The 17430-nt window shown below is 42.3% G+C and overlaps 1 protein-coding gene across 1 annotated transcript in view; it reads left to right on the top strand.

Moving 5' to 3' along the window:
• LOC127433192 (fibrillin-2-like) overlaps positions 1-17430 on the top strand; it is a 198545-nt gene that overhangs the window by 173506 nt on the left and 7609 nt on the right. The window contains 5 exon segments of the mRNA XM_051684909.1: positions 1806-1922; positions 3741-3869; positions 4564-4683; positions 15944-16175; positions 16403-16550. Of these exon segments, the coding sequence (XP_051540869.1) occupies positions 1806-1922; positions 3741-3869; positions 4564-4683; positions 15944-16175; positions 16403-16550 (746 nt within the window).

The raw sequence follows: 17430 nt of genomic DNA, 5'->3' as shown, positions 1-17430 counted from the left end.
GCAAGAGGCAGATTGCTTATGCTAGCTAGCTAGCTTTGCTAGCATCACTTACACTTAGCTTATCTTTCTTTATGCTTCCTTTAATTATGCTTCCTTTCTAAGTGCTGATAAAAGTTTGACGTGGTCCCATTCGTCTCGGTAAGCATTGCAGAATTTACATACTGCTGTGTGTTTTCTTTTGGATGCTTTTTTGCAGATGAATTCTTTGTGGTTTAGGTCAGTGTTTCCCAACCTTTTTTCTGCCACGGCACAATTTTTACGATTAAAAAATCCCATGGCACACCACTATCCCACATAACCATCGTTGATTGTTTTCCTTTTCAAGAACTTGTCCATGTTTTCTGTCTGTCTTAATAGCGTGAACTCGTAATGTTTGAAATTCTGCTATGCAAAAAACGCAAGTAACATAGGTACACTATGAGGTCACAGATGCCAAGAGCTCTAATTGGATGATGAAAAATCAACAAATGTGTCTTTTCCAATTTGTAGATTTGTTCTTGCAAACTTAATTCTTGCAATGGCACAGCAAATACATTATTTATTTATTTATTTATTTATTTACTGTATTTTTCGTAAATAAAGTCACACCTGTCTATAAGTCACCGGGTCAATAGACAGAGAGAAAAAAAACAGTCGCACTGACAGAGCAGTCACCTGGCTTCCATTCACTGGTTCAGATGTCAAATGCGCTCTGTGAAGATTACAGTACCTCAGAATCTACACATCGTATCACAGTGTTTTTTGACTTGTTTAAAACAGGAGAATTTGCTTTTAGTAAATCGCATGTAACAGTTTCTCATTCTCTTTATGTTTCATGAGAGAAAGGCGACAAGTAAGCCACATCTGTTCATAACACCTGTAACTCTATGCTGTGCACAAATAAACAGCTTTTAGTCTTTGAGTAAAACAATACACCTGTTGTATTTTATTCATACATTCGCTTCACTGACTGAATGTTTTTACTACGAGTGTGATGATGAAGCATCATTTTGTGGGCATGTGAGGAGTTGTGTTTGACAGCGGACTAGAGTTTGTTAGAACAATAATGTTATGATGGACAAAATATTTATACTGTTGCATAAAATACTTTGTAATAGAAAATATACTGAATTGGCAACTTTAAAACTCTTCGACCGTCTCTGTGCCTTCACTAAAATACCGGGAAAATGTTTTATTTATTTATTTTGAGGAATTTGATCATTTTCATTGGCACACCTGACAATCTTTCACGGCACACTAGTGGGCACAGTGGTTGGGAAACACTGGTTTAGGTAGCCAAATTGTATTACAGAAGATTTGGCTGACATCTCTCAGACAGCCACAGTTTCTTCTCCTGTCTCCCGCATTTACTTTCTTGGTGTGCGTGTGAAGGGGTCCGGGGAGAGGAGACAGCCGTTAACAGTAACAAATATTTCAAATTAGAAATGAGTGAAGTTATAGCTTGCATTTGAAGCAGGAAGTTTTACATCCAAACACTGAAATTATGTAAAAAAAATAAATCAGACAATGCACAGGCAATTTAGTGACATCCCCGCAGTTGTGGTCTTGACCGATCTTGAAATAAAATCCAGAGTCCTCTTTGTCTGAGACCGAGACAAGACCGAGGAAAAATGCGGTCGATTCCGAGACGAGACCTTCAAAAAGTGGTCTCGAGACCAAGACCGATCTCGAGTACTACAACACTGTCACAGACATCAAGTGAGTTTACCTTCAGCTCACTCAAGGATTATATGAACATGTGAACTCATGAAGATATAGAAAAATCATAATTTAATTTAATTTAATTTGAGTTTGTTGATTTTCAGATGTGGATGAGTGTCAGAGCAGACGACACAACTGTCATTTTTCATGTGTGAACACCATTGGTGGATTTAACTGCAAATGCCCTGCAGGCTTCAGCCAGCACCACACTTCCTGTAGAGGTACAAACACATGTTTGTGCGAGTTCAAAATCAGCGAACTCCTGATTTACATTTGTATTTTGTTGTTTTGCTTACATACTGTACAGTTGAAGTCAGAAGTGTACATACACCTTAGCCAAATACATTTAAACTCAGTTTTTCACAATTCCTGACATTTAATCATAGAAAACATTTCCTGTCTTAGGTCAGTTAGGATCACTACTTTATTTTAAGAATGTAAAATGACAGAATAATAGTAGAGAGAATGATTTATTTCAGCTTTTATTTCTTTCATCACATTCCCAGTGGGTCAGAAATGTACATACACTTTGTTAGTATTTGGTAGCATTGCCTTTTAAATTGTTTTACTTGGGTCAAACGTTTTGGGTAGCCTTCCACAAGCTTCTCACAATAAGTTGCTGGAATTTTGGTCCATTCCTCCAGACAGAACTGGTGTAACTGAGTCAGGTTTGTAGGCCTCCTTGCTCACACACGCTTATTCAGTTCTGCCCACAAATTTTCTATCAGATTGAGGTCAGGGCTTTGTGTTGGCCACTCCAATAACTTGACTTTGTTGTCCTTAAGCCATTTTGCCACAACTTTGGAGGTATGTTTGGGGTCATTGTCCATTTGGAAGACACATTTGCGACTGAGTTTTAACTTCCTGGCTGATGTCTTGAAATGTTGCTTCAGTATATCCACATAATTTTCCTTCCTCATGATGCCATCTTTTTTGCAAAGTGCACCAGTCCCTCCTGCAGCAAAGCACCCCCACAACACGATGCTGCCATCCCCATGCTTCATGGTTGGGATGGTGTTCTTCGGCTTGCAAGCCTCATTATGATCATACTCATTATGGTCATTATGGCCAAACAGTTCATTTGTTTCATTAGACCAGAGGACATTTCTCCAAAAAGTAAGATATTTGTCCCCATGTGCACTTGCAAACTGTAGTCTGGATTTTTTATGGTGGTTTTGCAACAGTGGCTTCTTCCTTGCTGAGCAGCCTTTCAGGTTATGTCAATATAGTACTTGTTTTACTGTGGATATAGATACTTGTCTACCTGTTTCCTCCAGCATCTTCACAAGGTTCTTTGCTGTTGTTCTGGGATTGATTTGCACTTTTCGCACCAAACCACATTCACCTCTAGGAGACAGAATGCGTCTCCTTCCTGAGCGGTATGATGGCTGTGTGGTCCCATAATGTTTATACTTGCGTACTATTGTTTGTACAGATGAACGTGGTACATTCAGACGTTTGGAAATTGTTCCCAAGGATGAACCAGACTTGTGGATATCCACATTTTTTTTTCTGAGTTCTTGGCTGATTTCTTTTGATTTTCCCATGATGTCAAGCAAAGAGGCACTGAGTTTGAAGGTAGGCCTTAAAATACATCCACAGGTACACCTCCAATTCAGTGCACCTCCTATCAGAAGCTAATTGGCTAATTGCCTAAGGGCTTGACATCATTTTATGGAATTTTCCAAGCTTTTTAAAGGCACAGTTAACTTAGTGTATGTAAATTTCTGACCAACTGAAATTGTGATATAGTCAGTTAAAAGTGAAACAATCTGTCTGTAAAGAATTTTGGGAAAAATTACTCATAATGCACAAAGTAGATGTCCTAAATGACTTGCCAAAATTATAGTTTACTAATATGAAATCTGTGGAGTGGTAAAAAAATGAGTTTTAATGACTTCAACCTAGGTGTATGTAAACTTCTGACTTCAACTGTACATGCAATTATTATCAGTGATTGCAGTAAAAAGCTGCTTGTCAGTTAGATGTGTGTGATCCCTTTTATTTATGTATTGAGATTTTATTGTGTTGTCCCTCAGATATCAATGAGTGTGTGTCAGATTTGAGTGTGTGCGGCTTGCGGGGCATCTGTCACAATTCAGCAGGCAGCTTCAGCTGTGAGTGTGCACAGGGCTTCAGTCTGGACTCGAGTGGACTTAACTGTGATGGTAACTCTCTCTCTCTCTCTCTGCATTTCTATTTACTTAATACATGTTTGTATTACACACTTTGTAATCTTCCTACAAAATGTAATAACTTGCTTTGCTGACATCACCAATCCCTCTTTTTTTTTTCAACCACATAGCATTCCGTCACAGCTCTGGTGCTAATGAAAGCAACTGGAGCTTTAGATCTGTTTCATGTGGAGCACTTAGAATGCTTATTAAAGCAAGTGTCATTTATTTAAAAGAATTAGCACATGCATACTTTTCAGACAAAACATTTCACAAAAATAGGTTTGTTAGGTATGAAATGCTGAAACAATAGATGTAGTGTGTAAAATTAAGCCACTTTGTGTTTGTCAGTGTGTTAGTGTGTCATGTTGATAGTGAATATGCTGAACTCCACCTGTGGTTTCTCTGTTAGTACACCTGTGTGAACTTGAAGGAAATTGACTTCATACATCCACTAAAAATCACCACAACACACCTGTTTATTTAAAGTCATTGAGCAGAAATCATTTAGAAAAGAGAACGTTATTTCTGAGAAAAGATTCAGCAGCATTTGACACACACAGATAATACTTGCTTTCATATTTTGATTTATGTGAATAAAAAATGTCACAGGTGTGTGGTATGTGTATTGTTTAGTTTAGAAGATAAACCATAAAGGACTTGATTGTGCCCTCTGTTTGTCTCTCAGATATAGATGAGTGTGCAAGTGATCAGAGGTGTCAGTTTGGTTGTCAGAATGTTGCAGGTGGGTTCCGCTGCAGCTGTCCACAGGGCTACACACAACACCAGCAATGGAACCAATGTGTGGGTCAGTATACACACACACACACACACACACACACACACACACACACACACACACACACACACACACACACACACATAGATTTGAATAGCTACAGTACACGTTTTCAGGTTATTAACGTCACAATATATAACAACATTTTTTGTTTTTAACTCAAGGGTGTTAAAAATATACTTACATTGGGGGCCTGGGTAGCTCAGCGAGTAAAGACGCTGACTACCACCCCTGGAGTCGCAAGTTGGAATCCAGGGCATGCTGAGTGACTCCAGCCAGGTCTCCAAAGCAACTAAATTGGCCCAGCTGCTAGGGAGGGTAGAGTCACATTGGGTAACCTCCTCATGGTCGCTATAATGTGGTTCTCGCTTTTGGTGGGGCGCATAGTGTGTTGTGCATGGATGCCGTGGAGAATAGTGTGAAGCCTCCACACGCTATGTCTCTGCAGTAACGCGCTCAACAAGCCACGTGATAAGATGCGCAGACTGACTGTCTCAGACGCGGAGGCAACTGAGATTCGTCCTCTGCCACCCGGACTGAGGCGAGTCACTACGCCACCATGAGGACTTAGAGCACATTGGGAATTGGGCATTCCATATTGGGGAGAAAATGAGAAAATTTTTATATATATATATATACTTACATTTACATTTATTCATTTGGCAGACAATTTTTTCCAAAGCGACTTGTAAAAGAGGAATAATACAACATAAGTGATTCATCTTAAGGAGACAGTAGTATGAAAAGTGCTGCATTACAAAGTTTCAATTGCATCAGATAAATACTTTCCAAGACAGATTAGAGTGCCACAAGAATAACATATTTACACCGATGAGCCAAAACATTATGACCACTCACAGGTGAAGTGAATAACTTTATCATCTCCTAACAAGGCCACATGTCAAGGTCTGGGTAGATTAGATGATAAGCGATCAGTCAGTTCTCATAGTCAGTGTGTTGAATGCAGTAGAAATGGGCAGGAGTAAAGACCTGAGTGACTTTGACAAGGGCAAATTGTTATGGCCAGACGACTGGGTCAGAGCATCTCTGAAACAGCAAGGCTTGTGGGGTACTCCTGGTCAGCAGTGGTGAGTACCTACCAACAGTGGTCCGAGGAGGGACAAACTACAAACCGGTGACAGGGTGTTGGGTGCCCAAGACTCATTGATGCCAGAGGGCAACGAAGGCTATCCCGTCTGGTCTGAACCGACAGAAGGTCTATGTGGCACGTTTTTCTTTTTTCTGTTTGTTTTGTTCGGGGGGGGGAAGTTCGGGGTTTGATTGTTTCACTAATGGGGAATGTGGTCTGTATAATTTAGTTTTTGACACACAATTTATTTTTTCTACTATATCAAAATGTCAAATGTTAATATGAGTGTACTATCTCTCTCCACATGGAATGTGAATGGGTTGGGGCACCCCATAAAAAGAAGGAAGGTTATTACTTTTCTTAAACATAAGAAATATGATATAGTGTTTCTTCAAGAAACACATCTCTCCCCGCAGGAAGCTGAAAAATTTGGGAAGATATGGGGTGGACATGATTTTTCTAGTGCTGGCTCAAGTAAGAGCAAGGGAGTCATTATATTGGTAAATAAGCATCTACAATTCAATTGTCTCAAACAGATTAAAGATAAATTAGGAAGAGTAATTATTGTTTTAGCTGAAATTCAAGGACAAAAGTGTAACGTGTGCTGGCTGCTGGCAATGATGATGAAGACGATGATGAGATGAAGAACCCAAGTGCAGTTTATTTACTAACGTGAACCAATAACCCTGACTACAAAACAAAACATGAACATGGACTAGACTAGACTATAACCTGACTTGACTATGCACATACACATTCAACACTTGACAGCTACACAATGGAAAACATGAGGCTTAAATACATGGACATGGGGGAACATAAACCAATGAACAAACAGAACTGATAACAAGATAATTAAACAATAAACCAATGAAAACATGAAAACATGACACATGAACATGGAGGTAAAACAGGAATCACATGACAAGGGAAACAGGAACTAAACATTTCAAAATAAGACATGAATCAACAAAATACACATGACATATCCCCCCACTAAGGGGTGGCTCCTGACACCCAAACACAAACAAAACACGTAAAACATGACATAAATTCAAAGTTCTGTAGGGAGCGGGGGGGGGGGGGTGTCTTGAGGTGTGGGGCGTGGCGTGGCGAGAAAGGGCGAGGGGCATGGGACCAGGGCAAAGTCCGTGGGGGGTGAAGCCATGAGAGGCTCGAGGGGCGGAGCCATGAAAGGTGGAGCCATGAGAGGCTCAAGGGGCGGAGCCATGGAACATGGTGCCCGGAGAGTAGCCAAAGACTCGAAGGGCCAGGGTGGAGCCGATGGCATGGAGGGCCAAGGCGGTGCTGGAGGCTCGGAGGAGCAAGGCGGAGTTGAGGGATCGGAAGACTGAGGTGGAGCCGGTGGGACTGAGGACCAAGGTGGAGCCGTAGGGAAGGAGGTCCCCGGTGAAGCTGACAGATCAGAGTGACGAGGCGCAGCCAGAGGATCGGAGAGCCAAAGCGGAGCCAGGTGACCGACAGACCAAGGACGAGCCAGAGGGATGAGGGACCCCGGCACAGCCGACAGGCTGAAGAACCATAGTGGAGCCGAGGGAATGCCGAGCTGAGGCAATGTCGAGGGACCGACAGGCCAAGGCGAAGTCCAGGGCTCGGAGGTCCGAAAGTTCCCCTTGCCTGCTCAGGAGAACTAAGGGTGTGTATAAGGGTGGGAACCATCTCCAGGTCCCACTGCTCAGGTGTGGCTGTGACATGGCATGGAGCAGGCTGAGGCGTTGCTGTGACGTGGCATGGGGCAGGCTGAGGCGTTGCTGTGACGTGGCATGGGGCAGGCTGAGACCTCTGGCTCGGCGGCGGCCATGACGTGGACCTCTGGCTCGGCGGCCATGACGTGGAACTCTGGCTCGGCATCCGCCTCCCCCACAGTGAACGGGGAACCAATGAACCGTAGGGCGAGGTCGATATATTGAGCCAGGCTGAGGGAACTGCGACCACCAGGCATCAAAAAAGAAATGGACTCATTTAGTCCAAATCTAAAACAGTCTTTGAGGGCAACCTCATTAAAGTCTACCTGGCTGGCTAGACCACAGAAGTCCTCAACATAGTCCTCCAGGGGACGATTCCCCTGACGTAGGCGCAGAAGTAAAACTGCTGGGTTCATGGTGGGTCAAGTATTCTGTAACGTGTGCTGGCTGCTGGCAATGATGATGAAGACGATGATATGAAGAACCCAAGTGCAGGTTATTTACTAACGTGAACCAATAACCCTGACTACAAAACAAAACATGAACATGGACTGGACTGGACTGGACTGGACTAGACTAGACTAGACTAGACTAGACTAGACTAGACTAGACTAGACTAGACTTGACTTGACTTGACTTGACTTGACTTGACTATAACCTGACTTGACTATGCACATACACATTCACATTCAATACTTGACAACTACACAATGGAAAACATGAGGCTTAAATACATGGACATGGGGGAACATAAACCAATGAACAAACAGAACTGATAACAAGATAATTAAACAATAAACCAATGAAAACATGACACATGAACATGGAGGGAAAACAGGAATCACATGACAAGGGAAACAGGAACTAAACATTTCAAAATAAAAGACATGAATCAACAGAATACACATGACAAAAAGTTGATTTTGGCTAATATTTACGCACCTAATTTTTATAGATTTTGAAGGGATGCTGTAAACTGCTGGCACCCCTCATGATATAATATTGGGAGGAGACTTTAATCTTTTGATGGACTCAGTCCTTGATCACAGTGAAGCAAAAGTGTGTAAGTCCCCTAGAGCAACATTGACGCTTCACAGGATGTGTAAAAATCTTGGTCTTACAGATATTTGGAGACTTTTGAACCCATCTGGTAAGGACTATACATTTTTTCATCAGTCCATAAGATTTATTCTAGAATAGGTTTTTTTTTATATCCAAATCCCTCATTTCATCTGTTGTTGATTGCTCAATTGGAAATATCTTAGTCTCAGATCATGCTCTGGTGAGTTTAAAGGTGTTGCCATATACAGAGAAAAAGAAATCATATAGTTGGTGCCTTAATGTGTCCCTTTTGCAAAATCCTGATTTCCAACAAATGTTAAAGACTGAAATCAGTGTTTATATGGAGACCAACTGGTCCTCAGTATCCTCTGTGGACGTGGCTTGGGAGGCACTTAAGGCAGTTCTTAGGGGTCGAATTATACATTATGCCTCATTCATTAAAAAATCCAAAGCACAAGAACTTGTGGAGTTGGAAGGAAATATTAAAAGCGCAGAGGCAGAGCTGAAGCGTTGTATGTCATCTGATGGCCTCAGAGAATTGACCCGATTGAAATATAGATATAATACTATTTTGTCACGGAAAGTGGAGTTTTGGTTATTCAGGAAAAGACAGTCATACTTTGAGTCGGGTGACAAAGCAGGAAAACTTTTGGCTAGATATATAAAGCAGAGAGAGTCTTTTTCTATCATTCCCTCAGTGAAATCTGCTTGTGGTGAAATATTTACCTCGGCTATTGATATTAATAATGCCTTTAAAGAGTTCTATCTTGATCTCTATGGTTCCACGTTTTCATCCACTGATGAAGATATTAGGAACTTTGTGGAACCATTAGATCTCCCTAAACTGACGACTGTGCAAAAAAATTATCTTGATTCTGAGATAAACTTGGAGGAGCTTGATGAGGTAATTAAAGCCTTGCCTACAGACAAGGCTCCGGGGCCTGATGGCTTTGCCGCTGAGTTTTTCAAATCTTATGCTACAGAACTGGCTCCACTTTTGTTAGAAGTTTATTCGGAATCATTAAAGAACGGAAAGCTTCCGCAAACCATGACACAAGCCCAGATCAGTCTTATTCTAAAAAAGGACAAAGATCCAAGCGAGTGTAAAAGTTACCGCCCAATTTCCCTGATCCAGTTAAATGTAAAAAGTTTGTCCAAAATTATGACATCTCTCATACATATAGATCAGGTGGGGTTTATTAGAGGCCGTAGCTCTTCTGATGACATTAGGCATCTCATCAATATCATGTGGTCAGTAGCGAATGATCAATCTCCGGTTGCTGCCATCTCTCTTGACGCCGAAAAGGCATTTGATATTGTAGAATGGGATTATCTTTTTAAGATTTTGGAAAGATATGGGTTCGGGAGTACATTTATTGGTTGGATTAAGTTACTTTATAGACACCCTGTAGCAGTGGTGCAAACAAATGGGTTAATTTCAGATTATTTTACTCTGGATAAGGGCACCCAGCAGGGTTGCCCTCTTTCCCCATTATTGTTCTGTCTTGCCCTGGAACCATTAGCAGCCGCGATAAGAAAGGAGGATGATTTTCCAGGGGTGACGGCGGGAGGTGTGGTGCATAAGCTTCTGCTTTACGCAGATGATATTTTATTATTCGTCTCCAACCCTACTAGATCTATGACTTGCCTCCACAGAATTATCAATTCCTTTTCCAAGTTCTCAGGATACAAAGTCAATTGGTCTAAATCCGAAGCTTTGTCTTTGACAGCGTACTGTCCAGTAACGGCCTTCCAGCTGGGTGCCTTCCAGTGGCCCAAACAGGGAATTAAGTATTTGGGAATTTTATTCCCAGCAAATTTGTCTGATTTAGTCAGAGTTAATTTTGACCCCTTAATAAAAAGGTTTTCGAATGATGTGGACAGGTGGGCTTCATTACACTTATTGATGATTGGGAAGGTTAATGTTATTAAAATGAATTGTATTCCAAAATTTAACTACCTGCTACAATCTCTCCCTGTAGATGTCCCCCTCTCTTATTTCAAGCAATTTGATAGCATGGCCAAGTCCTTCATTTGGAATGGTAAACATCCCAGGTTAAATTTCAGTAAGTTACATAGGCCGATTGACAAAGGTGGGTTAGGCCTACCCAAGATTTTATTTTATTATTATGCATTCAGTCTTAGACATTTGGTTCATTGGTCACTTCCACCTGAGAGAGCTCCTCCCTGGTTTTGTATTGAAAAGGAAGTTCTTGCCCCTATCTCTCCACTGCAAAGCCTTTCGATTAAACTAGCTGGAGAGGTTAAGTCGCACCCCGTTATTTTGCATTAGCACTCGATATGGATAAAAGTGTCCAGAGTGTTTAATTCTGATATTTATTTAAACGTAGCCTCGAGCATATGGCTGAACCCTAAACTATGTATAATTAAGTCCCCTTTCTGTTGGTCAGATTGGATTGTGAGGGGCGTTAATACACTTGGTGACCTATATGAGGGTGGAGTATTGAGATCTTTTGAAAATTTGATTCAACATTTTGGGATTCCCAGATCTCAATTTTATAAGTATTTACAGCTGCGCCACCTGCTCTGCTCTGCTCTGTTTTTGGGAGTAGCATACACCCCCCTAGAGTGGCAGATACTCTGGAAGTGGTGATTGCTGCTTTTGGGAAGGGTCATGAGGCATCAGTGTATTACTCCCTGTTAATTCAGAGTCTGGGGGACGGAGCTTTAAATTCTCTCAAAAGATTATGGGAGGAAGATTTAAATTTGTTATTGGAGGAGGGAGTGTGGGCAAGGATTCTAAAAAACATAAAGTCTGCATCTAGAGATGCAAGGGTTCGCCTTATGCAATTTAAGATTTTACATAGATTTTATTGGACCCCCTCTAGATTGTATAGGCTTGGTCTTAAGGACACAACCATCTGCTGGCGATGCCATACTGAAGATGGAGACACCATCCATGTTTTTTGAGGGTGCCTTAAGATCCAAGAATTTTGGCTGAAGGTGCAAAGTTTTGTGTGTGATGTGTTGGGCACTCAGGTCTTGTTCTGCCCCAGACTCTGTATTTTGGGAAATAGGGAGGTCATGGATTTGGTAGATAAGTACATGAAGATCTGAGTTTTGACCAGTGTGATGATTGGTAGGCAGGTTATTTTGAGGAGTTGGAAGTCGGATGGAGCACCCTCGTTCCCAGAGTGGTGCGAGGAGATGGGGAGGGTGGCTGCCTTCGAGGACGGGTTGAGCATTAGGATGGGGGAGAGAGAATCTTATAATAAGAAATGGGGCAATTATTTAGCATTTTTGAGGGAATCTCGAGGTGGGGCGGAGGGAGTAATTTAGAGTTTAGTTTTTTTTTTAGTTTTTTTTATTATACTTGATTATTGTATGTTATTTTATGTTGTTGTTTTAGTTATTCTGTGTGTGTGTCTATATTCTATTGACCACAGGTGTGTTCGTGGGGGGGTCAGGGTGGGTTGAGAGTTTGGTAGGGGGAGGGCATATAGTGGGGGTTTAATGTTTAAAGTGTTTGATTCATTATAAATATGTTGTTGTATTTTTTGTGTTAATTTATGAATCAATAAAAATGTTAATAACTAAAAAAATAAATAAAAAAAGTGCCTACAATGAGCACGTGAGCGTCAGAACTGGACCTTGGAGCAGTGGAAGAAGGTCGTCTGGTCAGATGAGTCCTGTTTTCTTTTACATCACATGGATGGCTGTGTACGTGTGCACCGTTTACCTGGGGAAGTGATGGCACCAGGATGCACCGTGGGAAGATGACTATCCAATGGAGGGAGTGTGATGATCAGGGCAATGTTCTGCTGGGAAACCCTGGGTCCGGCCATTCATGTGGACGTCAATTTGACATGTGCCACCTACATAAATATCGTTGCAGACTAGGTACACCTTGTGTTCAACTCACGCAGCTCAAGCGGAGAAATCATCCTGGTTACTTGCTTAACCTCCGTTCCCGATGGAGGGAACGAGACATTGTGTCAATGTAGTGACACTAGGGGTCACTCTTGGGAGCCCGAAACACCTCTGGTCTTTGAAAAAAGGCCAATGAAAATTGGCGAGTGGTATTTGCATACCACTCCCCCGAACATACGGGTATAAAAGGAGCTGGTATGCAGCCACTCATTCAGGTTTTGTGTTGAGGAGCCAAGACAAAGTCCCGGCCATTTCAGCGGGTAGTCCAGCATTGTGGCAGGAGGGATACAACGTCTCGTTCCCTCCATCAGGGAACGGAGGTTACGCAAGTAACCAGGATGTTCCCTATCTGTCACTCACTCGACATTGTCTCGATGTAGTGACACTAGGGGTCCCTATACGATACGCCACAACTGGCTGATCTGTGTTACATGAACTGGCGGTGTGTGACGGGCAGACCACTGTGTGCCTTGTAGCCAGCGCACCAGGCTGACACGTAACCTCGACACGTAACCGAACGGCCCTTCGGGGACAAGTCGACTGCCCAAAAGATAGAGACAGGCTAGCCCAGTCGTGGCCTCTTATCCTCTTTTTTTTCCTATCCCCAAAAAAAGAGTTAACCGACTGGGGCCACCAGGTCTACGTCGGGGGGGTGTCCCTCCCAAGGGGAAGACACCGTGGAGACCACACCCCGCCCAGAGAGGGGGGGGTGATTTGAGTGGAAATACGTCACATGGTCGTGCCGAGCTTTGTTGGAAGTATGTTATGTGGAGAAGTCCCATGGTAGGTCCTACCCTACGGGGGAGGAGTTTCTACAAACATGGTGACTGGGGCAGAGGGGCCTCTGCCCAAGGAAGATGCAGTTTACCAACAGGGAAACTAATTAGCGGAAGATATACGTCGCATGGGGTTACCTATGGGGAACCAACACACTCAAGTCTTCCACGTCCTGTCCAGGGGCAAGACATGGAGATTCCAGAGGTCTGGTCATGGGTGCCAGATGGTGCCCCATCCCTGAGAAAGAAGGTCCTTCCTCAGGGGAATTCGCCAGTGGGGGGGGGGCTGTTGCGAGGAGCATGAGGTCCGAGAACCATGTCTGGGTAGGCCAGTAGGGTGCTACCTGGACGACCTGCTCCTCGTCTTCCCTGACCTTGCACAGGGTCTGTGCAAGTAGGCTCACTGGGGGGAAATGCATATTTGAGTAGTCCAGGGGGCTAGCTGTGTACCAGCGTGTCTATACCGAGGGGTGCCTCGGTCAGGGCGTACCAGAGCGGGCAGTGGGAGGATTCTTGGGAAGCGAACAGGTCTACCTGTGCCTGCCCGAATCGACTCCAAATCAGCTGGACCACCTGAGGGTGGAGTCTCCACTCTCCCCTGAGGGTAACCTGTCGTGACAGCATGACAGTGTTGAGGTTGCCCGGGATGTGAGTGACTCGTAGTGACTTGAGGTGCTGCTGACTACAGAGGAGGAGACGGCGGTCATGTTCTCGTAATGAGTACATGACCAATCCATGAACGCTGTCTCCGTGTGGACAGTGCCCAGACATGAAAGACAGTGATCGTGACCGTCAGAAGGCGAGAGATAACAAGCGCAACCAGGAATAACACACAAATGGAAAGGCATCTTTAAAAAGATACGTCTTTAAAAAGACGTTCCGTGTGTGCCGCTCTTTTAGAGAAATATACTCTTTTTTTTTAGAATATACTCTTTTATTTCTGCCGAAGCACCCAGTGGAGTTCTCTGCAGTGCACCAGTGCAGATAGGGGAGAAGCCGCTGAAATGTGCCATCAGATCCAGCAGAGGTGAATGAACAGCCATGGGAATTCAGCTCAGTGAGCATCGACCGTTCGGCTCCGAAGAGAAAATCTGAATGAGTGGTTGCATACCAGCTCCTTTTATACCCATATGTTCGGGGGAGTGGTATGCAAATACCATTCGGCAATTTTCATTGGCCTTTTTTCAAAGACCAGATGTGTTTTGGGCTCCCAAGAGTGACCCCTAGTGTTACTACATCGACACAACATCGAGCGAGTGACAGATAGGGAACCCCAATTATTAATGGGTTAGATGCCTCCAAATTCCTAATTAACACTGCCTCCAAATTCCCCAGATCTCAATCCAATTGAGCATCTGTGGGATGTGCTGGACCAACAAGTTCGATCCATGGTGGCTCCACCTCGCAACTTACAGGACTTGAATATCTTGTCTTCTGTCTACTAGTCTCACAGAGCCAGACTCTAGACTACTATGTAGTTAATTCAGGGCCCTCTAAGACCATCTGACTGACATGTCAAATCACCAACCACAGTTTGTTTTAATTTTACGTGAGATATAGGAGGGGTATCTGAAATGGATTATACCACAATAAAAGACTTGAAAAGGCACAAAAAAAGATTAATGTATAGTGGTCTCTGTGAATAGTTGTATAAAAACACAGAAGAACTGTGGGTAACACTAAAAGGGATTATAAAGAGGTTATTTAATGACTAATATTTTATGTACAAATGCATTATAAATCATTTAAATGCAGTTATGACACAGTTATAGCAACATGAATAAAAAAAGGGCGACTTTCATGCTATTTTTGCCAAATAGTGAGCCATTTTACCTCATGTTATAAGTGCTTAATAACACTTATTCAACATTAGTAACCTAAGAAAATGATAAGGAGCTGCCAACATTCGACTATTTGGCAATTATTGGATCACCCTTTTTTTATTCATGTTGCTATAACTGTATATCAATTATTTATAATGCATTTGTAAATGACTTATTATTAGTCATTAATCAACCCCTTTATAAATGCTTAACAAAGGTAGCATTATTGTAAAGTGTTACTGAAATCTGTAGACTTGATCAGAATGTGGTTAGTCAATCTGTCAAAAAGTAGTAAGTGGAAATTATATAACAGACAATAATTCAGAAAACAAAGAAGAATATAAAGTTCTGCGCATCGATATCTAGTTTAGGTACTATTAAAAACACATTAAGCAAAACTTTTAAAGATCTGAGGCCACTAACCGGGCAAAGTTTGGCAAATCCAGTCACTAGTTCTTCCTCAAAAGTACTCATAATTGGTACATTTTAAACACAATTGTGTTCCCCAGTGGATTGTAAAAAACCCGTGCACCCTGACTCAAAGTTGTGTTGCAGTTCAGGAAAATCTGAAGTGTTTTCTAGTTTAGTTTTAAATATTCATAAAATGGTCTGTGAATGGAATGGCTCGTTACTGTAACAGCAAAAACTGAAGAATAAACTAAAGGAAGCTCACAGAGTTATTACAGTCATGTTGAGTTTTGCTTGGTTGTCTGGTTGATATGAGGAGATTATGTCAGCAGCGCCCTCTGCTGGATCACATGACAACTGCTGAATGATTCAGACCTCATACTTAATACTTTTATGTTTACGGATTACTCTGTTCTTCATCAGATCATAAATGTGCTTTATATAGATGGATGTCAGATCAGGCTTTACTGGTTTAGTGTTTTTTTTTTAACATCACTCATCTCTCTTCTCCAGATGAGAACGAGTGTTCGAACCCACGCCGCTGTGGCTCTGCATCCTGTTTCAACACGCTGGGAAGTTTTAAGTGTGGCTGTCCTTCTGGATTCACCTTCGACCCCATGTCCATGAACTGTGCATTTGTGGACGAGTGTGTGTCGTTTGAGAAGCCCTGCAGGTACGGCTGCTCGAACACACAGGGCGGATTCATGTGCGGCTGCCCCGCGGGCTATAACAGAGCAGGACATGGGTGAGATGGGCTGTCAATGGTGTTTCAGCACTGAGTGTCAGAGTTTACTGTCACGATTCTCTTTAAACTTCAAATCAAACCACAGTGATCAAACTACAATAGTGAATCAGATAAAAGATGTCTGGGTCATATTTCACCTCAAAATCAAAAGATTGTGATTTTTTTGCATTGTGTCAGTGTTTTCAGACAAGTAATCAAATTAATCACAAATTAATTAATTCCTGCAGACACTGTGTATCTACTGCTGGTTTTGGACGGGTTGGGTTTGAATCTACAGCTGGAATCAGACCAGAAGAAGACAACAGTCTTTCAAATACTCACCAGAACAAAACTGTGGGAAGAAGACACACTTCAAACTTTACACTGCCACAACAGGTGAGAGAAACCAGTGTGAACGTTGAGTGTCCAGATGGGTGGCCTTGGCCAGCCCTACAATCTGATTGGCCACCCCAAAAATTCTAAACTTAAGGCACTTTTCATCCATCGAGCCAAACAGTTCTCGTTGCGGAACTGTGTCATTCCTTTGATCCAGGCTCGCTGACACATTTACGGATTCTTTCTTCATCGTGGTGCTGCAAAAATCAGGATTAGAATGGACTGACTGAGCAAGTGACCATTCGTGAGCCGCCACATCACTGCAGGCGTACAGCACGGTTCTGTCCTGAGTATGGTAAGCTAACCATATCAAACCTTGCTCAAGTGGAAATACTACTGGAGCCGTTCTGTCTGATGATGGAAAAGTGGCTTGACAGCTGTGGGAGCATTTTACTATAAATGTACTACTGTTAAAGTGGTCATGACATAGTCTTTTTTTTATAATTGTATTATCTTCCCTGAGGTCTACTTATAATGTTAGTAAAGTTTTTTTGTTTTTTTTTAACCAAACAGTCATAATTTAGTCATATATATTCCACCCTGTCTCTGGCCCTCGATTTTAAGCTGCCTGGCCATTTAAGACTTCAGTGTAAATGCCCACTGTTGTGATTGGCTAACATCGTGCAGCCCTTCCAATACAGGCATATTTGAAACACAATCCGAAGAAAATCAACAAACTCCACAAGACCACAACATTAAGGATTAACATATATTCCACACCCAACACATTTCATCTGAATATATTAAACTGTTCACAAAAGCAGCACCATAAACTCTCAAACAGTCATGACATATGAAATATTCGAATCATTGAATCATATTGTAACTGGTTCACAAGCAATACATGCTGATATGTGCTGAAAAAAAAAACCCATACAAT

This window comes from Myxocyprinus asiaticus, chromosome 43, assembly GCF_019703515.2.
Source record: "Myxocyprinus asiaticus isolate MX2 ecotype Aquarium Trade chromosome 43, UBuf_Myxa_2, whole genome shotgun sequence".
Taxonomy (NCBI): Eukaryota; Metazoa; Chordata; class Actinopteri; order Cypriniformes; family Catostomidae; genus Myxocyprinus; species Myxocyprinus asiaticus.
The sequence above is the reverse complement of the archived record's forward strand: the minus strand, read 5'-3'. Positions and strand labels throughout refer to the sequence as shown.